At 43.7% G+C, this 24312-nt stretch overlaps 1 protein-coding gene and 1 long non-coding RNA gene across 3 annotated transcripts in view; one reads left to right on the top strand and one right to left on the bottom strand.

Moving 5' to 3' along the window:
• Window positions 1–27: 27 nt before the first annotated feature.
• LOC141585672 (uncharacterized) lies at window positions 28–14114 on the bottom strand. The gene is made up of 4 exons (XR_012519288.1): window positions 13939–14114; window positions 6080–6221; window positions 4682–4914; window positions 28–3204 (listed from the first exon to the last, which is right to left on the bottom strand). It is a non-coding gene; the product is annotated as an uncharacterized LOC141585672 (long non-coding RNA).
• Window positions 14115–14621: 507 nt separating this feature from the next.
• DSTN (destrin, actin depolymerizing factor) overlaps window positions 14622–24312 on the top strand; it is a 36471-nt gene continuing 26780 nt past the window's right edge. Inside the window, exon 1 of one of the 2 annotated variants that reach the window (XM_074406205.1) lies at window positions 14622–15044. Coding sequence is in view for 1 of the 2 variants with exons in the window: in XM_039479548.2 (XP_039335482.1) it covers window positions 15042–15044 (3 nt within the window). In the remaining variant the exon portion in view is untranslated. The remainder of the gene's footprint in view (window positions 15045–24312) is intronic. The other variant, XM_039479548.2, reaches the window with a different exon arrangement.

Below are 24312 nucleotides of genomic sequence, written 5' to 3'. Positions count from 1 at the left end.
ATATATATATACAATAAAGCCAAGTAATGAAAAAGGTGATATTTGTATAAGAATGAAGAAATCAGTGGAAAGAATAGAGCAAGCAATAGAACCATGTGGGTCCACTTCTACATGGGAATGGAATATATGATAAAAATGGCATTTTATACCAATAGGAAAGAATAGTCTAGTTAGACAAAAAGTTTTGGGGAAAATGGATATATATTTGAGAAAAAATAAAGTTAGATATCTCACAATATATAGAACTAATTCCAAATGAAATCTTGGTGGCAGAGAGGCTTTCTTAAGCAAAATCTAAAATGCAATAACCAGCTGGGTGCAGTGGGGGATGCCTGTAATCCTAGCACTCTGGGAGGTTGAGACAAGAGGAGTTTGAGACCAGCTTGGGCAACATAGCAAGAAATATACAAAAAAAATACAAAAGTTAGCTGGGCATGGTGGTGTGTGCCTGTAGTCCCAGTTACTTGGGAGGTTGAGGTGGGAGAATCTCTTATGCCCAGGAGTTTGAGGATGCAGTGAGTTACGATAACACCTCTGCATTCCAGCTTGGGTGACAGAGTGAGATCCTGTCTCTAAAAGGAAAAAAATTAATAATAATAAAAAAACACATGAACACAAAACTATACCTATTAATACCTATCTATCATGTGTGTTTAACTATGCAAAGCCACAAGGACAAATGTTGGTCTGTACATTTTAAACCAATAATAGAGCTTAAATTTGGTGAGCGGAAAAGAATTGCCCGGGAGTAAAGGTGACATTTTTCTGTGCAGAGATTTTTTTAATAAGAAGATATTCCCAGATAATTTATATAATTAAAAAAATTTTAAATGACCTCTTTATTATTATATAAACACGTGATGGGAAAATTAATAGGGAAATTTAATTTTCTTCTTAGACATTTTCAGCACTTTTTCCCCTGATATATCTGTATTTTTTTTAATTGCCTGAAAAAATGCACCAAAGTCATTTCCATTCTGCAATTATTTTTAATGCTGTTTGGCTCAATCAGCAGAATGATCCAGGCCTATCAATGTCCTGGCCCAGGGCCCAGGCCCTCTCCCTGGGCAGCCAGTGAGATGTTCTTGCCAGAGCTATCCCAACTGCTGCCTCCCTGGCTGCCAGCGTCACCTTGGCTACCTGCAGAGACACTCCGGCCGCTGCCTGGCCGGCGGGGAGAGCTCTCTCCTGTTGCAACACTGTATAAGATGAGTGGAAAAGCAAAGGGAGGGCAAATACAGAGAGCCAGGCCATGCAAAGGAGAAGTCCATTTCTGCAGTATTCCCACCAGGTCCCATGTCAATCTCTCTGAATAATCTGGCCCTTGAAGTCTCTCTTTGGAGAAATTTGACAGATGTTTCCCAGCAGCTGGGTCAAAAGGCCTTCGGATGGATTGCCTCATTCCATATCCTTTCCCACCTGCACTGGTGTTGCAGACCGTGCAGGGCAACTCATCTCTCCACCACCTCAAGAGGGCTTCTCTGCAGGAGCTTACAGAATGGCTTTAGCTTTCTCTGCTCTCCTATGTCCCCTACAACATATTCCAATGACTCAGTCCCGGGCCCTCCTGGCTCAAGGGAAGTCCGTATGTCCACGAGTGGTTGTAGGAGGGTGGCTGGCGTGACCCAGCAGACTTTCTGAATCACCTTTTCAGATTTGGTGCCTTCTTCCAAGTCTCTTGCCTGGAGCTTCATGCATATTAACAATCTCATTTGTTTTTTTATTTGAAGCATGGAATTGTAGCCTGAATCTTTCCACAGTTTATTTTGTGATCAATCCTCCTCATCATGTGTTTATCGTGGTTCCAGGCTGTATAGTTGGGGGGTGATTCTGAAGAACACTGCTCATGAGTCACGCTGCTCTGTTAATAAACCTGTTATGCAGGAAAACCCAGCTGAAAGGCAGAGCCCAGCTGCTCACTCCCAGCTTTCATTAAGTGGATACAATGGCCTTTTCATTGGGTATGAATTTTAGTCTATTATTTTTCTTTAGAAAATAAAATCAGCTGATGAGAAGTTAAAGTAATGCTGACTTTGTTTCATAAGATGTAAAATCTCGACTCAGAAGGACTCCAGCCATTATTTGTGGCTCACATTCTCTAAATTTTCTCTGAAAAGTTGATATTCCTGATTCCTTATATCTCTCCAAGATGCCTAGCAGCTTATACATACAGAGATAGGGCGATTTTTGCTCAGCAAGAAAAATATTTCTTTTCCTTGTTTTGTATTTTGAGGAAAAAACACTTGTCTTTTCAACCTCATTAATTATTATTATTATTATTTTTTTTTTTGAGATGGAGTTTCACTCTTGTTGCCCAGGCTGCAGAGCAATGGCACGATCTCAGCTCATCACAACCTCCGCCTCCCAGGTTCAAGTGATTCTCCTGCCTCAGCCTCCCAAGTATCTGGGATTACAAGCATGCGCCACCACAACAGGCTAAATTTGTATTTCTAGTAGAGACGGGGTGTCTCCATGTTGGTCAGGCTGGTCTCAAACTCCCGACCTCAGGTGATCCATCTTCCTCAGCCTCCCAAAGTGCTGGGATTCCAGGTGTGAGCCACCATGCCCCGCCTCAATCTCATTAATTTTTATAATGGGTAAAATTTTTTCATTATATTAGCCAAAAAGACTCTGGACTGAATAAAGCATCATCCGAACCGTTTGAAATGGCTTCCTGGCTGCGAAGGCACTGCAGTGGTCTCAGGGCAGTTTCTGGCCTTGGGAAAAACCAACGGAACTTCAGCCGTTCAGGAAGGAAAACTCAAGAATCCAGGCCTTGCGTTCCACGCTTTTTTTCTCTGACAGCTTGGAAGTGGAGTCATGCTTTATTTACTGAATATGCTCTTCTTGTTTCTTGTAACCATGGTGCTTTAGTTGAGTGTGTCTTATGTCAGACTACTGCTGAGCCAATATTTATCATTTTAGAAATTTCCATGAGTCATAAAACAAACCTGCATCCCGCTTGCTGTACCTTCTATGGGCGTTTCTTTCCTCGGGTTGTTTAAAGCAGAAAGAAAAAAAATGCTGAACCTAGAATCCAACACTTGGCATTTATCAGAGCACTTACATACTTTCTCCTGAGTGGAGGCTCCTTCTCTGAAATTTCACAATCCATTCAGCTCATATCCAAGGTGTGCCGCCTGCTGCCTGAGGTGCCCTGCTCACCCAGGAGTCCAAAACGCTCTCCAGAGGGCCAGGTCTGGGCTGAGAAAGAAAGGAGGCTTTAGAGGTTTGCAGAGAGGAAGTGACTCACTGGCTCAAGGGGTGGGAGGGAAGGCTTTCCACAGGATAGAGAACAAAAATGAGCAAGCAATTCCTTCCACCTCCAGCGTGGAAAATTTTACTAGGGGACCACCTCTTAATGACTGGGCCTGAATTTACTGACCACTCACCTCCACTCCCTCTTCCAGAAAGAAAAGAAAAGAAAAAAAAAAGCAGGACCAATTACAAGATGTGATGTGTTTGCCTCATTTACAGGTAAGGATGATGAAGCTAATGCTGTCTGCTCCTTTTGTACCGATCAGCTCCCTTTCCCCAGACATGGATAGTTAGGAAAACCACAGTAAGTCTACAATCTAGAAAACTACAGCAATTTATTGCTTTTGGCATTAAAAAAAAAAAAAAAGCCCTCTAGAGCCCTGTTTTGTCTAGAGCCCAAGGCCTAGAGTTTATAAATCAAAATTTAAGAGCCTGCCTTAGCATTACTAGAACAGGATACTTCATAAATTGCTACGATTGTGACAGGCACTTAATTATCTCTTCTGCGGAGTGCAAACATCACCTTTTAGAGTTAAAGGGGTCAAATTAGTGAATACCTTGAGTCTACAGACGGGGAATAAGGAGTCCCAGAAGAGTACACCTTGCAGAGGTCACATGGCTAGTCAACAGTAGGGCTAGGCAAGACTAGAATTTGTGTCATCTCAGCTGGGGTCCACCACATTTAGGAATGTGGTGAGTGAGCATTACCACCTGAGCTCCACCTCCTGTCAGATCAGCGGCAGTGTTAGGTCCTCGTAGGAGTGAGAACCCTATTGTGAACTGTGCATGTAACAAATCTAGGTTGCACACTCCTTGTGAAAATCTAACTAATGCCCGATAATCCGAGATGGAACAGTTTCATCCTGAAACCATCATCCCCCCACCATCATCCCCCTCCTGCCCCATCCGTGGAAAAACTGTCTTCCACAAAACCAGTTCCTGATGCCAAAGAGGTTGGGGACCACTGATCTAGAGTCAAATACTTCATTGAAGGACTGGTAATGGAAATACCGGAGCAGAACAGTTACACTAAAAGGCACTCAAATTTCAAATCATGGCCATTGGCCTTTGGCTATATGTTTCTGGTATTATCCTTGAATACAACTCAGAGTTCCCTCAGCAGGAAGAGCTGGGTTTCTCTGGCTGAACCATCATTTGACATCCCTCCTCCCACCCCACAAAAGACAGGAAAACTAGGAAGTAAGCCAGAGCAGACCCCAAAGGAAATAAAAAAAACTAAAAGGAAACCCATTACATATCTACATCTATCTTATGTATCTTGGTCCACGGGGTCTAATTTTTTTTGGTAAGAACATGGGGCATTCTCTTCTTCCAAACATTCAACTTTGAATAAACCCGCCAGCCATCTCTTCCATATTCATATTTGCCAACATAAGTGAGGAATGATGCCATTAACACTCACCCATTTCCTTCCTCTGTGGATGCTCCACTCATCAAAGATCCAGTAACATCTCCCTGGTGTGATTTGCTGCACCAGGTAAGATCCTGATAATTCCCAAGAGAACCTGGGCCAAGTTTATCTTGGCGTTTCTGTTTTCACCTATGACCTCCTTATTCATCTTTGTATTCCTGGTAGCTAACACGGCCACGGCCACAGCTGGTACACAGTAGGACCTCAGAAAACATCCATCAAATCTAAATGAAAAAATGTTCAGTTAGATTTGACAGTGGCTTCCCATTGTGAATATAAACAAGATGCTTGTTTTAACACCAAATGCAAACTTTTTAACACTTAGCTCCTCTCTTTCATACAAGAAATTCTGGAGATCGTAATGAATAATGGGATGTGATGAAAGCAATCCTTTAAAAAGGTCATGTTACAGCCGGGCATGGTGGCTTACACATGTAATCCCAGAACTTTGGGAGGCTCAGGCAGGCAGATCACAAGGTCAGGAGTTCGAGACCAGCCTGACCAACATGGTGAAAACCCAGCTCTACTAAAAATACAAAAATTAGCTGGGTGTGGTGACATGTCCCTGTAACCCCCACTAGAACCCTGGAGATGGAGGTTGCAGTGAGATCACATCACTATCTGGGAGACAGAGCAAGACTCTGTCTCAAAAAATAAAAATAAAACGGTCAGGTTGCTCCGACTCCTGCTTGGTTAGCAAGTATTAGTTTGAACCATATATAGCAAGTATTAGTTTGAACAGGCACGGTGGCTCACGCCCGTAATCCCAGCCCTTAGGGAGACTGAGGCTGGTGGATCACCTGAGGTCGGAAGCTCAAGACCAGCTTGACCAACATGGAGAAAACCCATCTCTACCAAAAACACAAAATTAGCCAGGTGTGGTGGCGCATGCCTATAATCCCAGCTACTCGGGAGGCTGAGGCAGGAGAATTGCTTAAACCCAGGAGGTGAAGGTTGCAGTGAGCCAAGATCACATCACTGCACTCCAGCATGAGCAACAAGAATGAAACTTCACCTCAAAAAAAAAAAGAGATTGAGCCATAGAAATTCTGATTTTTATAGGTCAAAGAGTGTTAACATAAAATTATTCAACCAAATATAATAGAAAATAATATAACTATAAATCCATTGCTTAATACTGACGCTATAATTCAGTTTTTTTTCCTTCCCTTTTAGTCTCGGTATATTGCCCAGGCAAGTCTTGAACTCCTGGGCTCAAGCTATCCTCCTGCCTCTGCCTCCCTAAGAGCTGGAATTACAGGCATGAGCCACTGTGCCCAGCTCTAATTCAGTTTTTTCATTAACCTACTTTTATCTCTCACCATATCTACATGGCCCTACATGACCAGAGGTGGGGATTCTTTCTCAGCCTCATCTGGGTCCACCTACCTTGGCTGTGGAGGCCCCAGCCACAGTCTTCCTTCTGTTCTTTTAACAAGCCATGCTCACTCATTCCACCTGGGATGCTCTTCCTCCAGATTTTCACATGGATGGGTCCTTCTTGCCATTTAAGTCTCTGCTTAAATCCCACCTATTCAGAGGAGATTTCTCTGAGCACTAATTTAAATAGTGCCCACTCTACTCTCAGTCATATCACCCAGTTTTATTGTCAACAACGCACCTACCATTCACAACCTTTTTTGTTGTTTGTTGGCCTGTGGTAGGCTAGAATTTAAACTCCAGGGCATTAGGAATCTCGTCTGTCTTATTCACAGCTCTGAACAGAGTAGGCACATTGTGGGCACAAAATAAATGTTGAAAACAGTGAATTCAATCATTTTTTAAAAGCAGCAGAATCAAAGTTGCAGTTATTATTTCTAAAAATATTTCTTTATCTTGTTTTACTAATTTCACCATCCTGGAATTCCTTTATTCAGGGGTCCTCAACCCCTGGGCAGTGGTCCGTGGCCTGTTAAGAACTGGGCCACACAATAGGAGGTGAGCGGTGGATGAGGGAGCCTTACTACCTGAGCTCCACCTCCTGTCAGATCAGCAGTGGCATTAGAGTCTCATAGGAGCACGAACCCTATCGTGAACTGTACATGCAAGGGATCTAGGTTGTGTGCTCCTTATGAGAATCTAACTACAGTTTCATCCTGAAACCATCAACCCCCGCCCCCATACTGTCCATGGAAAAATTATCTTCCACCAAACTGGCCCCTGGTGCCAGAAAGGTTGAGGACTGCTGCTTTATATGATATTGGCTTTTTTCCTTCCATCCTTTCTGCCTCAAACTTTTCTCTCATTCTTTGAATCTCTTCATCCCCTCTTGATCAAGCCTTCTCAGTTAATTTCTTGACCTAATCTTTCGATTCGTATGCTTGATTTTTGCATATATCCAGTCTGTTTCCCAGCCCAGCCACTGATTCCTTTAGTTCTACAATAATATTTATTTTTCTTTCTTTCTTTTTTTTTTTTTTTGTATTTAAGACAGGGTCTTGTTCTGTCACCCAGGCTGGAGTGCAGTGGTGCGATCTCAGCTCACTGCAACCTCTGCTTCCTGGGTTCAAGTGATTCCTGTGCTTTGGCTTCCAGAATAGCTGGGATCACAGGCATGCACCACCACTCCTGGCTAATTTTTGTATCTTTTAGCAGAGATGGGTTTTTGCCATGTTGGCCAGGCTGGTTTTGAACTCCTGGCCTCAAGCGATCCACCTGCCTTAGCCTCCCAAAGTGTTAGGATAATAGGTGTGAGCCACCACGCTCGGCTCAGTTCTACAATATTTTATATTCCTAATGTCTCCAATTTTTCCATAGCTGCTTGTTCCTGCTACTGGCTTCCTAATATCTTTTCTTAACTCTCTGAGAATATTTGCTGTGCTTATTTTAATCTCTTGTGAGTTTTTTTCTGTGAGTTTATTCAGCTTGCTGCCCTTCCTTCACAGTGCTTGGATTCCTCTTAGTCTCATTATCCTCACTGGTAGACTCATACCTGTCCCGAGGATTTTCATCTCCCTGGGCTTGTGCACAATGCCTCAGGGAGGGGTGAGAACTGGTTCTGTTCCTGGAGAGTTTGGCGAGACAAGTGAGGGTGGACCAGGCTGGGGAACTACCAATATTATAATCTGGGCTTAACCTCATACCTCATCCAGGAGGCCCTGTCCCTTGTGGATAACTTCCGATTCCCGACTTGCCCCATTCCTCTGTTCCAGGTTATAATTACTTAGTTCTCAGAGGGAGAGGAGGGCCTCAGTAGCCCACTAGCATGCATTGGTATCACGTCCATATCCCAGCAGGGCTTCAGCACTGCCCTGACGTTACCTAGCAGCCTCTGGGGTGGGCACTTTGCTGTTTCTGAGTTTGTCATGCCCTGCAGTAGCAGTGGGTGAGGCAGAAGTCTACAGAGAATAATGGGATGGGCTGGGGAAAAATAAGTCCCAAGCAGAGAGCTTGCTACCACCAGCCCATTGCTGTCTGTGACATGTTTTTTCCTCCTCTGTCACTTTCCTCCCATTCTTAACCACCATGTGAACCAGTCCTTTCATTTTTTTTTTCGAAAGTGACTTATTCTGAGCTTTTAGAAAAGCTCTCTTGTTTTTATATGTTAAAGTTTGCTGTGAAATTTCTAGTCTCTTCATTCCTATCAATCATGATTTTATGACTTGTGATTACACTCAATCCTGCATACGTGCCAAAGAGTCTTAACTCATTCCATCCATCCTTAAAAAAATACTTGATTTCCTTGTTTGCCCCTTTCTGAATCTTTGGTGGCTCATTTTTCTTTCTCTCAAAGTACAACAACAAGCAGATCAGAAGTGTAAAAAGAATGTATCATGTTTATGAAAAATGGAAGACAACCCAGAGACATAGTGCTGAATGAAGAGACCATTTGTATTTTTTTAAATGCCCTATATTATAAAGGTCTGGAAGGTTCCACGCTAACTGATGAGCAGTGTGATGCCCACTCGACCTTGGTGTGCATATATGTGTATGCAAGGAACTGTGGGACTGTTCATTTATCCTCGCCCTGGATTTGCTTCTTAGAACGTTTCCCAAAAACTTCCCTGAAATGTTTCATTTATTAGATGGGCTTCAGGGCAGTCCATGAGCTCCCTGAGTTTAAAGACCAAGATTTGTGAGTAGGAACAAATGTCCATCTTTCTAGAGAGAGGGTTTATACTTTTTTTCTTGGGATGGGAGTCTCACACTGTTACCTGTGCTGGAGTGCATTGGCACGATCTCAGCTCACTGCAACCTCCACCTCTCGAGTTCAAATGATTCTCCTACCTTAGCCTCCCGAGTAGCTGGTATTACAGGCAACACCACCACACCTGGCTAATTTTTTGTATTTTTAGCAAAGACGGGATTTCACCATGTTGGCCAGACTGGTCTAGAACTCCTGACCTCGTGATCTGCCCACCTCAGCCTCCCAAAGTGTTGGGATCACAGGCGTGAGCCACCCCACCTGGCGAGTTTATACTTTTTATAAGAATCCCAAAGGCAATATATGGCCCAAGAAAGGCTAAGAACCATTGATCAAGATAATCATACCACTTTCTACTCCATTATCTCATGGGTTTTAACTCAATAAGCATGCTATTATCTGAAAAACATACATAATTGATCTTTGATGTTATAAAATAGTGCTATATGACTTTTGCTCTACCATAAGGACTAACAGAGAAATCAATAATGTTACCATGTGGTACCGTAATCTTCCCATGAATATACTTAAATATATTTAGCCTTTTCCTAAAATAGATGCCAGGGCCCTTCAGCACCAGGCTATGGGCAGTAAGGAATGTTCAGAATGTATTTTCTACAGCTTCTATTTGTTTCACTTTGCCAATTAACCTCCTCTGTGGTATTAAGCAAACAACAAGACATACCGAATTTCTCTTGTTCGGCCACACTCACAAGTGCTGTGTCATGTGGCCTGATGGTAAAGGGCTTGGGATCAGATCTTGTACTCCTCTGGGCTCCCAAGGAGTGTCTCTTCACCTTACCCCATCTGTGGGATGAGGCCAGTGATAATATCTACCTGTGGCAGTCATTACTGGTTATCTCCCAATATCCATTCTCCCCTTCTTCCTTAGTAAAAGAACAGCAATGTTTTAGCTAAGCACACTGCCAGTCAGAGAACGGACCATGTTTTCCAGCTTCTCTTGCAGCCATATGACTAAATTCTGGTCAATGAGATAAAAGGAGAAATCCTATACAGTACAGAGTGTGTGGTCTAGAAATATGATATAAAAGCTTCTGTGGTATAAGTTTCTGGAACTTTTTTTTTTTTTTTGAGACAGAGCCTTACTCTGTTGCCTCCCAGGTCAAGCAATTCTCCTGCCTCAGCCTCCTGAGTAGCTAGGACTACAGGCACACGCCACCACACCTGGTTAATTTTTGTATTTTTAGTAGAGACAGGATTTCACCATGTTGGACAGGCTGGTCTCGAACTTCCGGCCTCAGGTGATCTACCTGCCTCAGCCTCCCAAAGGGCTGGGATTTCAGGTGTGAGTCACCCTCCAGCCAGTTTCTGGGATCCATAAAAAAGGAGATGCTTATGCTGGGCAACATAGGGAGATCTTGTTTGGACACACATATTTTTATCTAAACCCTCTTGTTTAAATAAAAATATTTAAAAGTTAGCTAGGTCAGTGGTGTGCACCTGTGGTCCTAGCTACTTGATAGGCTGAGGTGGGAAGATTGCTTGAGCCTGGGAGGCTGAGGCAGAAGTTAGCCATGATCACGCCACTGCACTCCAGACAGGGTGACAGTGAGACTCTGTCTCAAAACAAAGAGGATGCCCTTTTAAATCTTTTTTTTTCCTCCTTTTTACTGCCTAAAATGTGGAAGTAATAGCTGGTGCTCTAACAGTCATCCTGGACTATGAGGTAACCTTAGGAAGACAATCTATGCACAACAAAGCTAGCCGGGCATGGTGGAGGTGTGAGCTTGTGGTCCCAGCTACTCAAGAGGTTGAGATTGGAGGATTGCTTGAGCCCAGGTGTTTGCACAGCTGCACTTCAGCCTGGGTGACAGAGTGAGACACTGGCTTAAAAAAAAAAAAAAAAAAAAAAAAAAAAAAACAAAAAAACAAGCCGGGCGTGGTGGCTCAAGCCTGTAATCCCAGCACTTTGGGAGGCCGAGGCGGGTGGATCACGAGGTCGAGAGATCGAGACCATCCTCGTCAACATGGTGAAACCCCGTCTCTACTAAAAATACAAAAAAAAATTAGCTGGGCGTGGTGGCGCGTGCCTGTAATCCCAGCTACTCAGGAGGCTGAGGCAGGAGAATTGCCTGAACCCAGGAGGCCGAGGTTGCGGTGAGCCGAGATCGTGCCATTGCACTCCAGCCTGGGTAACAAGAGCGAAACTCCGTCTCAAAAAACAAAACAAAACAAAAAAAAAAACAAAACAAAACACAAAACACATGGCCAAGGTGTATTTCCGTTAGTCTAAATTGACACCGGTGGTTACCTCTGAGGAGAGGACTGGGATTATGCGAAAGGAGAGTAGGTGCTCAAGGGGTTTTTCCTTTATTGTATTATTAGACTCTTTTATAATAAAACTACATCGTGTCTTAGAGGATTAAATTATTTTTAAAAAAGACTACAGACAGACAGTTGTGGTGGCTCACACCTGTAATCCCAGCACTATGGGAGGCTGAGGTGGGTGGATCACTTGAGGTTAGGAGTTTAAGATCAGCCTGGCCAACATGGTAAAACCCCATCTCAACTAAAAGTACGAAAATTAGCTGGGCATGGTGGCATGCCTGTAATCCCAGCTACTCGAGAGGTTGAGGCAGGAGAATTGCTTGATCCCGGCAAGTGGAGGTTGCAGTGAGCTGAGACAGTGCTACTGCACTTCAGCCTGGGCAACAGTGCAAGACTCCACCTTAAAAAAAAATAAAATAAAAGACTGACATAAATAGGGTTAGGAGATAGGAAACAGGTGAATTTGTGGGGAGGCAGGAGAGAAACTAAAATTTTTTTCTATGCTGTATACTGACAGTGTCTCCTAGCAAAGGAGCTTTTCCTAGCTTACCTATTAATACACAATCTCATTTGAGGAGAGACCTTATGTGTCTGTTCAGGCTGCTATATTAGAACATCATAGCCTATCTATTAATTTTCCTAGACTATCTATTAATACACAATCTCTATTTGAGGAGACACCTTATGTGTCTGTTCAGGCTGCTATACTAGAGCATCATAAACTGGGTGGCTTACAAACAATAGAAATTTACTTCTCATAGTTCTGGAGGCTGTGAAGTCTAAGACCAAGTCACCAGCAGATTCAGTGTCTGTTGAGAGCCCACTTCCTGGTTCATAGATGGCACCTTTTTGCTGTGTTCTCACAATGGTGGAAGGGACAAGTAGCAGTCTAGGACTTCTCCTAAGGCCACTAATTCTATTAAAGGGGGCTGTGCCCTCATGACCTAATCACCGTCCAAAGGCCCCTACTTCAACTACCATCACATTGGGGATTACCTTTCAACTTTGGGAGGGTATAAATCTTTATTAGTCTACAGCATTGTATGAAAACTTTTTCCCTCTGTGTGGAGAGGAGGAAGTCAATGTCTAGGGAAAAAAACCCTGGGTGTTAAATGCAGAGGCTGAAGTTCAGTAGGACCTAAAAATATGGGGGTTCATTTAGGTTGTGATAAACTGATATCAAAGTCTGATAAATTTTAAAACACCTTCAGATACTGGTTCACTTACTGAGTATTTATTAAACACTATGTATCGGGGCTATGCCAGTTCACACACATGCATCGTAAATATCCCATGACCTCAAGGAACTCCCAGCATAATCTGGTAGTATCGGCAAACAAAAAAAATAAGTACAGAGCTACAGTAATTGTAGGGAAAAACCATAAAACATCCAAACTCAGAAGTATAGCATCTGCATCTACTGGGGCCATCCAAGACTCAACTCCTCAATCTTCATTTTAACAAGGATCCCAGGTGATTTGGATCTTTATTAAGATTTGAGAAGTGATGAATTCTGGGATTATAGAACCACTGGAGTGAAGGAGTTGGAAGGGGTGGGGGGCAGGAAGTAAAAAAAAAAAAAAGAAAAGAAAAAAAGGAGGAACTACTATTGATTCTTGGGAAGCAGTAAGAGAAGTCTTCAGATGGGAGGAGTGGTAGGACATTCCTACCACTGGTAGGCTGAAAAAATAAAACAGGCCATGATCAAGGTAGTTAGAACTAGTAAGAGGTGTTCTGGAATGAGAAGTATCGTCTGGGAGGGGCAGTGGGCACTTAGGAAGATACGAGAGATATGGCAGAAAAAGTAGGCTAAGGCCAGCAGCAGAAGGGCCAGACTGACCCACTGAGGATTACGGAGGAAGCTACAGAAAATATTAAGCAAAAATGTAACAAGACCAGTCTTATGTTTGGCCATAACTCTGGTGGCACAGTGGAGGACAAAATGCAGGAGAGAGAGGCTGGGGCAGGCAGGCATGTAGCCTTAAATAAGCACCATTCACTTTTGGACTAGTAAGGAAGTCTGAATACTAAGAAGTGGAGGGGTCACAGAGGTCTAGGCAGACAGAAAAGCAGAAGGTTCCCGAGGCAGTAGGATACAGTGGGGTTCCTTCTCAGCCCAGGAGTGTGGTCTCGGACTGGCATCATGAGCATCACCTAGTTGTTAGGAATGCACATTCTCAGGCAACATCTTAGAAGCAGTGAGGGAACCCTGGGGATGGGGCACACAAATTTAGCTTTGAACTTTTCCAGATGATTCTGATACATACTAAAGTTAAGAACCACTGCTCCAGCCCGCCAAAAAATCAAGTAGCAGGTGGTAAGGGCTTAAAACTGCACGACTTGCTGTCTTTTTTTAAAAAAGAACGAGGGTAATGAGAAATAGGTTTCTATGTTGAGTGCGGCGGAACAAAAGCCACATAAAACCTCTATTTTATATAGTACCGCCTCCCCCCCAAAAAAGTAGTGACCATCTTGTCCAAAAGCCTCGTATTTGGAAAATAAAAATTTTGGTCGAGGCCATGATGTTCTCTGTAACCTAAATTAATTCATCAGATTCTTTCTATTCCCTTTATTTCCCACAAAAACACCCGCAGCAAAAACGCTGGGATTCCTCTGGGCCTCTGAAAACCGCGTTTCCGACGCAACCACCCATTAGAAAAACACATCCCAAATTAAAAGCCCGGAGAACCGAGCGGCGGGGCTGGCGCCACCGTCCCGGGACAGCGCGGCCTTTCCCAGCCACACCCCTGCGCGCCGCCGGCCTCCTTCCCCGGCAGTTCCCAAAGATAAATAAATCCTCCTTGTTTTTCCAGACCTGAAATTAGCGGTGACTCACAGAGCACTCTGCACCGCCACGGTCGCCTCGGGAAGGAGGAAAAATGTGCAGATTTTTTTCCCCCTCACGCGAGGGCCGGACGAACAAGGCTGGGCCAATCAGGGCAGGGCGGCGGGAATCGCACCAAAGTAGGTAAAAAATGCGGGAGGCGTCCCGCCGCCGCGGCCCGCGACTACCCTCCCGCGGGACCTCCCCCCGCGAGGGCCCCTCCTAGGGCCCTGCCCTCCCCATCCCCAACATCCCCCTCCTCTCACCACTCTGCGTCCCTCTCCCTCCTCCCCACCCCCCATCCCCTAGCCACTCCCCCTTCCTGCCCCCAATTCCCCGATCCCCCCAGTCTCCTCCCTCACCTCTCCCCTTCCCACCCCCTCCTCCCACCATCTGCCCCTCGCCCCTATCCTCTCCTCTCGCCACATCTCCTTCCTTTGCCCACTGTCCCCTCTCCTTCTCTCCTCCCGCCGCTACGTGCCCCTCGCCCCTCCCCTTCCCTCACGTCCCCCTCCCTCCCCCATTCTGTCCCCCCTCTCCCGCCTCTCTCTCCTCCCCTTCCCTTCCCCAGCCCCACCCTCACCCCAGCGGCTGGCACACCTGGCAAGGTGGCCGCCTCCCCGTGCAGTCCGCTGCCGCACAGTGGGCGGGGCGTCAGGTGTCCCCGCCCAAGGAGGCGAAGAAAGGCCGCCCCTCCCCCGTCATCCTGTGCTCGTTCGTCGCCAGCAGGCGCCAGCCCAGTCCGCCTTCTAGACCCCCGCAGACTGGGGAGAACGCACCTCCACCCCTAAACACTTTCTGGTGAAGGAGGGTGCCCCAACAGCCTGGAGCAGGTGAAGGAAGCTCCCCTCCCTCCGGGAGTCTGGACAGCCGCCGGGAGGGGCGTTGCCGGACTGGCTGGTCGCGTAGCAACGACGGGCGGTGCGTGACGTGCGCAGTCGCGTTCAGTCCCGAGGCGCGCCCTCCCCGGAGTAGGTTCGCGCCGCCGCGTCAGCTACGCGGTGGGTCTCTCCGTGCCGCATCCGTGAGGACGCTCCGTAGACTCGCTGCCTGCCGGCTCCCTCTCCCGAGTCCCTGCGACCGCCGCGGCGAAGATGGTGAGTGGGAGGGAGGCAGAGGCGTGGGCCGAGGCGGCCTAGAGCGGCGGGTGTCTGGGGCGCCGCGAAGTCGCGGCTAAGGGAATGAGCCGCGCCCCAGTCCGGGGAGGGACCCGACCAGGCTGTAGACTCCGGGCTACTGGGGTTCTCCGGGCCTCCGTCGCCCGCCGTCTTGGCCGGGGCCCCGCACCCCGGGACAGTTCCCCGGCCGCTGCGCAGCTGCCAGCTGGGGCGAGGCCGCCGCCCCGGAGTGTGGCCTCTGCGGTGCCTCCAGCCTTGGCCTTGCTGCAGCTGGCTGGGGTCGAGCGCCCCCACCCGCCCTGTGAGTCCATCGGGGGTCTGCAGACCGAGGCCCGGGGAGGGTCGGCGTCGGAATCCGGTGACCGTCCGTGTCGGCGTGGGTTTCCCCAGGGCTGGCGCTGAGGCCCTGGGTGACTTGTGCGCGTTCCGGCCCGGGAGGTCTGTCTATCTCAGTAAGGAAGGTAAAGCCTTGATGGAACAGTCCTAGAGCACGGAATGGTCGCCAGGACGCATGATCCTGGCACGATTTGGAACGGGGTGGCCTTGCAGCCGCTTTGTTTGTTTGTTTTTTCTTTTCGTCTGGCAGTCAGCTTCCAGCAGCACTCTCGTTGTGCTTGTCAAGCTTGGCAGTGTCTCTTTTAACCCTTCCCTGCCCGATTTGTCCGTGTATGGTTAGAGTATTTTTTTCCTGACCTGTAGACAGTTGAACTGTGCGAGAACTTGGTGCGCAACGTGTGGTCATGATGCTGGGATGCTGATAAAAGCAAATTTAAGAGCTCTAAAAAAGACCATTAAAATATTGGAATCACCAAAAAGTAGACAGGTGCTCATTAGTATATTCTATATGATGTACATTTTGCTTAATTTACGTATTTCCCCCTTTAAACTATCACTTTAATTCGCTATTTGAAAACAAACGTAGTCTCAATAACTATCAGGTGGAAGGAACATTTTGTCATTTTCTGTACTCTGCACACACTGTTACCATTTTTGGTCAATGATTTGCAGGCATAGCCTTACCAGACTTTGCTAGAAATATTACGCTGTAATTGCATCTGTCTGTCTGGAAGCAGTTGGTACCCGCTTACTGTTTTCGCTGTGTAACAGTTTTGGTTTTCTTAAGTTATTGCAACTTTCGTGTACATGCAGGTGGCCCCCTGAGTAAAACAAAAAAATCGGTAGTTTCTGGATGACTAAATAATAGGGATTTGATACTGTTCAGTTTTTGGTTCTTTAAGCTACAAAGTAGCATCTTAAGTCTTTTTAATATTTAATTATTAAAATTTTAATAATATTTTAAATGTATATACTACTTGTATACTAAAAGACCTAATCTAAAGGCTTTGAGTTATGGAAAGTTTAAGACCATTCAGTCTGTGAAAGTGCTTTGAAGCTGACTGGGATCTGCTCTAGAGACTTGATTTGACATTATCCTTTTTCATTGAGTGACTAGTACAGACTTTATTTTTCTGTTTGAAGATAAGAGACCAAATATTTTACCTTTGGTTAAATACTTAAATGCTTAGTTTTAGTTAAAGCTTAAGTAAATTCTAGAAAGAAAGAGTCTGTTATTTCCTGGTTCTTATGAGGAGTGGGAGAACTAAAAATTAGAGATGAGCAGTTTCCAAATACGTTTCAAAATTGTTGGCTTTAGGGAAGTCAAGAAGACCTTACAAGTTACTCTCGTTTGGATGCTTGCAAAGAATGAGAGTTCAGAATATAGATCCCCCCATTTTTAAAGGTTATTTTTGTTTTTAGCCTTATGAATGCAGGAACATCTTTGTTCAGTCCAGCGATTAGAGAATATTGTGGGTATTATCCCAGAGTCTAGCACTTTCCTTTAGCTCTTTTGGTTAGATGCCTGCTTCCAAGTTTCTTAACTACCATGGGTTTGTTCTAAATTAGCGGAATCCCTTGTGTTCACCAAGTCTTCTAGAAGCACCTGAAATAAAGTGGTTTGAAACCATCTGGGCACTTCAGGATGAGATTATGTGTTTTCAGGTATCTCACTGTATAGTGCTACTTCACCCTCCAAAAAAAAAAAAAAAAGAAAAGAAAAAGAAATGTCCGCCTGCACATGAACCACAATTACAGACCCCAAACAAAACGTGTGTGTGTGTGTGTGTGTGTACTGGGTATGCCAGTCTCCTTAAACAGAGATTGTTTAGCAGCCCTCAAGTTCCTAGGGATATTTGCTCAGTAGTTCTACTGGATGTGGATTGAGACATCACACATAAACTTGCCTAGCTCCTCTGACTGTAACCAAGGAGCACCTTTACAGCGTAGATATCTATATAGCTTCTTGGAAATTAAGAGTGTAGTCTTGCCCTTGAAGTAGAGTTAAAACGTTTGCACGATAATCTAACCCTTACTGTGTTCTCATAAAGTGAGCTAATTGGCCCAGTATTCAGGTATTCTAATACGTGGTGGTTAGCAAAAACAAAACCACCCAGTGAAATAGGCTTCTCGAGTTCTTGTGCCTATTTAACATATGAGAAAACAGATTGTAAAGGATTGACTCAAGAGAAATCACCTTTTCCAACTCCAAGCTTTAAAATCATTTTGAAACATTTTAAGCAGAAAAATACACAGAATAACAGATCCCTTTGTACAGAAAAGGTTATCTTATTGCCATATTTCAAGTTACCTGTACAGCTAAATATACATTATCTTCTTCATTCCATTCCCTTCCCTCCCCAGAGATAATCATTCCTCTGTCAAAGACATAATATACTCGCTGGTTAAGGAGATAAATTTTTTCAGGCTATTGCAATTAGGAGAGCATTCCTAATTGCCTTCATCTGAAAATATGCAACAGGCCAGTTCTTTGCAGTATCTGTTTCCCAGAACACAAAACGATGGGGTTGATTAACCATCACTGCTTTCAAAGAACACGGGACTCAGGTAAAGTTCACAATAGTCACCTGAAATTGATATATTTCATTCTCATTGAGAGTTCCATACTTCTAGCTACTTAATCATATGTATTGCCTTGGTGTGCTTTTAAAACTTAAGTAAATACTATGTCTCATGTGCAGCTCTTTGAGAAAGAATTAAACTTAGTGGGTTTTTTGTTTTTTTGTTTTGTTTTGTTTTGCATGGGAGGATGACTTTTGGATTTATTTGTAGTTTTGGTTCTTTAACTGCTGAATTGCATTCTTTTGTGTGACTGCAAGTTTATCCATTCCTCTGTTGGTGGACATTCGGCCATTTCCTAATTTTTTGCTTTTTTTTTTGTCCATTTAAACTTTTTATAATAGGCAATTTCCGTGTCATATGTTACTATATATTGCTTCTCTAGCCCTAGCATGTATCTCTCTGTGGTGTATATCTAGAAGTGGAAGCCCTGGATTGGAGGACATGCATACCTATTTTCTACTCTACTACTGGTTTGTGCTGGTTGTATCTTATCACCGTTTCTCCATTGCCTTTCACCACTTAATAAAAGACTTAAAAGCTTTGCCAGTGTGATGGTTGTGGAATGGTTTCTCATTTTATTTTGCATTTTTCTGATTAGTAGTGAGCTGACTCTTTTCGTATGTTTATTGCATCTTAGGTTTTTACACGCATGCTGTACCTGCAAACCTGACCATTCTGTAAATACTTACCATCTTCACCTTAGCTTATTTGTGGAGCCATAAAGTCAATACAGCAGCTAAAAAAAAAAAAAAAATCAGCTAGACACAGAGGCCCATACCTGTCATCCCAGCACTTTGGGAGGCCAAGGCAAGAGGCTGCTTGAAGCCAGGAATTGGGAGATCAGCCTGGGCAATATAGTGAGACCTCGTCTGTACAAACAAATTAAATAAAAATTAGCCGGGCATGCTGGCATATGCCTATAGTGCCGTCTACTCAGGAGGCTGAGGTGGGAGGATTGCTTATGCTTGGGTGTTAGAGGCTTTTGTGAATATGATTGCACTACTACTGAACTCCAGCCTGGCCACAGAGGGAGACCGTATCTCAAAAAACAACAAGAACATGATTATCAATACCAGAACCTCATGCTGAGGACTAATCTTTCTGTCTTCTGGCACATAAATTTCTTTCCAGCCTCTTAAGCAGCTAATTAACAGAAGTTCAGTACTCTCTCAATTCTAGCCACTTGCCATTTTTAGGCCCCTGATAGTGGTAGAATGTAGAGTAACTTAGGACAGAGTTCTTTCCTTGTTTGCCAAGGGCTGTGGGGATTAACATCCTTCACTTTATACTTACTCCTTTCTTTCCTGGCAGTTCCTCTAGCCAAAACGTAAAAACACACACTGTGTACCTAAAACTTCTCTAAAAAATTAAGTCTTAAAAATAAATGTGCAAAACAAGTAACCATGACGTCTTTTCTTTCTCCTTTCTTTCTTCCTTTTTTTTTTTTTTTTTTTTTTTTTGAGATAGGCTCTTTTTCAGCCACTCAGGCTGGAGCTCACTGCAGCCTTGATCTCCTGGGCTCAAATGATCCTCCCACCTCAGCCTGCGGCGTAGCTGGGACTACAGATGTGCACTGCCACACCCACCTAGCTTAAAAAATTTTTTTGTAGAAATGAGGTTTCACTACATTGCCCAGACTGGTCTCAAATTCCTTAGCTCAGTCTTCCAACTTCAGCCTCCCATAGTGTTGTGATTACAGGCCTGAGCCATCGTGCCCAGAGACTATTTTTCATAAACAGAATTTGTTTAAATCAAAATTGTGTTTAACTTAGCATATAGGAAGATGTCTAATTTCTGGGTTTTCATGTTAATGTAACTTTATATTTTCTTTCAGTAATTAAACACTTTGAGATGAAGCACACTGTGTTTGAAATTTGGAAAAAATCTTGCAGCTCTTTAAAAACTGAATTTAAAATATAAATACCTTGTTTTTGTCCACCAAACAACACTCTAGTCTCTGAGTAACAAGAGCTAGTCTCTTCATTTTACTGCATATGTAAACCATAGAGCATAATAAATAAGTAGAAGAATATTGTGAAATAATTTTTTTTTTTGGAGGCAGGGTCTCATTCTGTCACCCAGGCTGGAGTGCAAGGGCGTGAATGAACACAACTCACTACATTGTCCACCCTCAGCCTGAGTCAGTCCTTTACCTCAGCCTCCTGAGTAGTTGGGACTACAGGCATGTGCCACCACGCCCAGCTAATTTTTGTATTTTTTTTTAAAGATGGGGTTTCACCATGTTGCCCAGGCTGGTCTTGAACTTCTGGGCTCAAGCAGTCTACCCACTTTGGCCTTCCAGAGTGCTGAGATAACAGGCATGAGCCACTGCACCCAGCCGTGAAAGTGTCTTGTGCTTACTTTCCTTGTGGCATAACTTCTCTTTCTAGATTGTTCATGAAAGTCATACCCAAAGATTTACACCTAACACTTAAATTGTAACCACAACTACTTCTGTCCCTGTCTCCTCTCATCGATGTTAGAAGTGAGAAGTTTTCACTTGGAATTGTGCTTCTGAATTATCTCCTGCTTATTTTTCTTGAAATTTTACAATTGGGAGAGGCAGACTTAGACAAATAAACATAAAGTTTTTTCATCTTAGTAATACTTTAGACAAAATTGTTATGTTCATCATTGCTGTACCAAGACCCCCATTGATTTGAATGATTTTTAATCCAGAGTGATACTTAGCTGCAAGATTAGTCTTCCAGTAGCTGATACTGTAATGCTTACATGTTGCCAACTCTGTGTTTTGCTTTGTTATGTTAAAATTGAAGAGTCAATTTTACATAGATGCTTTGTTTGGAGTTTCTAGCAGGGGAGCACAGCTCTTGTATACCCTTGACCTCCTCTGTCGGGGACGGTCATCCTCTTCAACCGAGCATGCAGCTTCAGGAGGGACACACATGGAGCAGTGAGGGAGGAAGGGGACACCTGCCTAGCCAGCCAGATCAGCTGAATCAACCCTAGTGATCAATGGGGTGACAGATTTTGCAGCCAGATCACCCTCACATCCTATGCAGATGTTAAAAGCAATTGATTTCGGTAAAAAAAATGGAATTAAAGCTTAAAAATTAACAATTTCTAGTTAAAGGTGTGAAAAGACTGAGAACATCTGTTGCAGCAAGGCATAGATGAGTGCTTGAAAGATAGAAACTTAAGTTCATTCTACAGCTGGAAGGTCATTTGTCATTGTGTTTGTGCTTTTGGATCACATCAAAGGAAGATTGTTTACTCCTTTGAACATTTAAATATTGCTTCATAGGTTGTTATTTCTGTGATCCCAGCTACTTAAGAGGCTGAGGTGAGAGGATTGCTTGAGCCCGGGAGCTTCAGGCTGCAGTGAACCAAGACTGCACCACTGAACTTCAGCCTGGGCAACAGAGCGAAACCCTGATTTAAAATAAAAAAGGCTGTGTGTGGTGGCTCACGCTTGTAATCCCAGCACTTTGGGAGGTCATGGCAGGCAGATCATGAGGTCAGGAGTTTAGGATGAGCCTGGCCAACACAGTGAAACCCCGTCTCTACTGAAAATAGAAAAAGTAGTCGGGCATGGTGGTGGGCACCTGTAATCCCAGCTACTTGAGAGGGCGAGGCAGGAGAATTGTTTGAACCCAGGAGGTAGAGGTTGCAGTGAATCAAGATTGTGCCACTCTACTCTTGCCTGGGCGACAGAGCGAGATTCCATCTCAAAAAAAAAAAAAAAAAGGGCAGTGGCACATAGTAAAATGCCTATCAATTTATCATTAGCTAAAATAATAAATAGTGGCAACCTTAGTTTCTAATTAGGTTAATAGTCTGTCATTACTTGCTATCCAAGTGGAAGACACCAGAATCATTTATTTAACTCATTAAAAAGGGATTTCTGCCTGAGTGATCAAAAGGCAGCTTATCCTTCAAGGGCCAGCTCTAGGAAGGCCTGCCTGACATGGCACCTCCCTCTAATCATCACGTTGCATGCAGAATCACTCATTTCCTGGGCTGTCAAAGCATGGAGATCTTGCTGCTGGTTCAGTATTAATCAATGTAGGATTCTTGCTTATATCTGTTATCTCTACCCAACTGGATCTATCTTTAGAATAGTTCAAAGTTCTTACTCATCTTTATATCCTGTATCCATCTTTATATTCTGATGACACCAGTGTGTGCTCCTGTAATTGCAGAGCAAATGAAAAGAGCTGGAGGACTGCATTAGAATGTGTTTCAATAGTTTTATTATTTCTTTAATAATATTTTACTTGGAATCATTATATATGATCAACTTTTTAATTTGATTTTTTAGATGACTTGATTCTTGATGTAAAAATACCATTTAATACTCCGAAATTTTTCCTTAAGTAATTAATAAAGAATTAAACAGTTTTGCATTGCTCTCAATGTTTAGAATAACAATCATTTATTCAGCAAATATTTGAGAGAGAGCTGTATGCCAAGAACTGGTCCAAGCACTAGAGAAATTACTTCTAATATGGAGGAAGAGACAAAAAAGATCATTTCAGCTGGTGATAAGTGGTATGAAGAAAATAAGGTAATCAATAGGGAGTGCTTAGGCTGGGCGAGGTGGCTCATACCTTTAATTGCAGCACTTTTCAAGGCCAAGGCGGGTGGATTGCCTGAGGTCAGTAGTTTGAGACCAGTCTGGCCAACATGGTGAAAGCTCATCTCTACTAAAAATACAAAAATTGCTCGGGCATGGTGCTGGGCACCTGCAATGCCGGCTACTCTGGGAGGCTGAGGAGAATCACTTGAACCCAGGAGGCGGAGGTTGCGGTGAGCCAAGATTGCACTATTGCACTCCAGGCTGGGTGACAAGAGTGAAACTCTTGTCTCAAAAAATAAATAAATAAATAAAATAAAAATAGGGAGTACTAGAAGAGTTGGGCTGCATTAGCTAGAATTTAGGGAAGGCCTCTTTTGAGGTAGGACTTAAATGGCAAGGAAGAGCTAGCTCTCTAAATAGAAAGGCCTGTAAAAGAGAAGGAGCTTGACATTATTCAGGGACGAAAAAAAAAAGGTTTTTTTTGGTCAGAATTCAGTCAACAAGCGGGAAATAAGTAAGAAATAGATTATAGGCAAGAAAGAACTATACCAGAAAGGGCCATTAGGTCAAAGGTATGTTTCTGATGGTGCCAGGAAGCCCTTGGGTATGTGATGGTGGGGAGGTGTTAAATAGTGTAGTGAAGTGAGATATGATTTATCCCTGTGGTTGATATGTGAAGATGTACAGATGGGGACAAAGACCAATTAAGAAACTATTGCTGGCTGGGTATGGTGACCCACACTTATAATCCCAGTGCTTTGGGAGGCTGAGGTGAGAGGATCACTTGAGGTCAGGAGTTACAATCCCATTGCTTTGGGAAGGTGGCTGAGGTGAGAGGATCACTTGAGGTCAGGAGTTCAAGACTACCCTGGGCAACGCAGAGAGACCCTGTCTCTACCAAAGAATAAAAAATAACCAGGCATGGTGGCATGTACCTGTAATCCTAGCTACTTAGAAAGCTGAGGCAGGAAGGTTACTTGACCACAGGAGGTTGAGGCTATGGTAAACCAACATCACGCCATTGCACTCCAGCCTGGGTGACAGAGCAAGACCCTGTCCGTAAACAAACAACACAATCAACTACTGCTGTTACTCAGACAGTAGATGGTGGTAGCTTGAATTAAAATTTGTTATTAGTGGAGTTAATGAGAGGTGGTAAGATTGGATATATATTTTGGGGATAGAGCTGGCAGGACTTAATGATAATTTGAATGCGTGGCATAAGGGAAAGAAAGACTATCACAGATGGCTCCTAAGGCTTAGACCTGAGCTACCACATATTTGATGTTGTCATTATGCTTGGGGACCTATAAAAGAAGCTAAAACAAAATAGTTTGGCAAAAATTGAGGTTCTTAGAATTTTGAGGAATAAAAAATTGATCCAGAAGTATTATAAATCTTTAAAATACCATAATTTCATAGTTGATTGTAAGAGGAGTATATGTTCATTGTAGAACATTAAGAAAAATTAGCTGTAATGATGGTCCCAACCAAAGTATTAACATTTAGGACATTTTCTTTGAAGCCATTTAGTATATTCTCATTTTTTCAGAAAGTAATTATTAGGTACCTTCTAGGAACCTGGCACTGTTGTATTGTTGTAGGCTCTAGAGATTCAGTAATATACAAGAAAAAGTCTCTGTTCCTAGGAAGTGTACCTTCTAATGGGGGAGACAGTTAAGAAGTAAACAAAGTAATTACAGAGTTTATACACATTATAATGGAAATAAGGGAATGAGAGAGTGATTGTCTGGAGATGGCCAATACAGATTTTTCTCACACACCCTT

The sequence above is a fragment of the Saimiri boliviensis genome, chromosome 9 (genome assembly GCF_048565385.1).
Source record: "Saimiri boliviensis isolate mSaiBol1 chromosome 9, mSaiBol1.pri, whole genome shotgun sequence".
Classification (NCBI taxonomy): Eukaryota; Metazoa; Chordata; class Mammalia; order Primates; family Cebidae; genus Saimiri; species Saimiri boliviensis.
The sequence above is the reverse complement of the archived record's forward strand: the minus strand, read 5'-3'. Positions and strand labels throughout refer to the sequence as shown.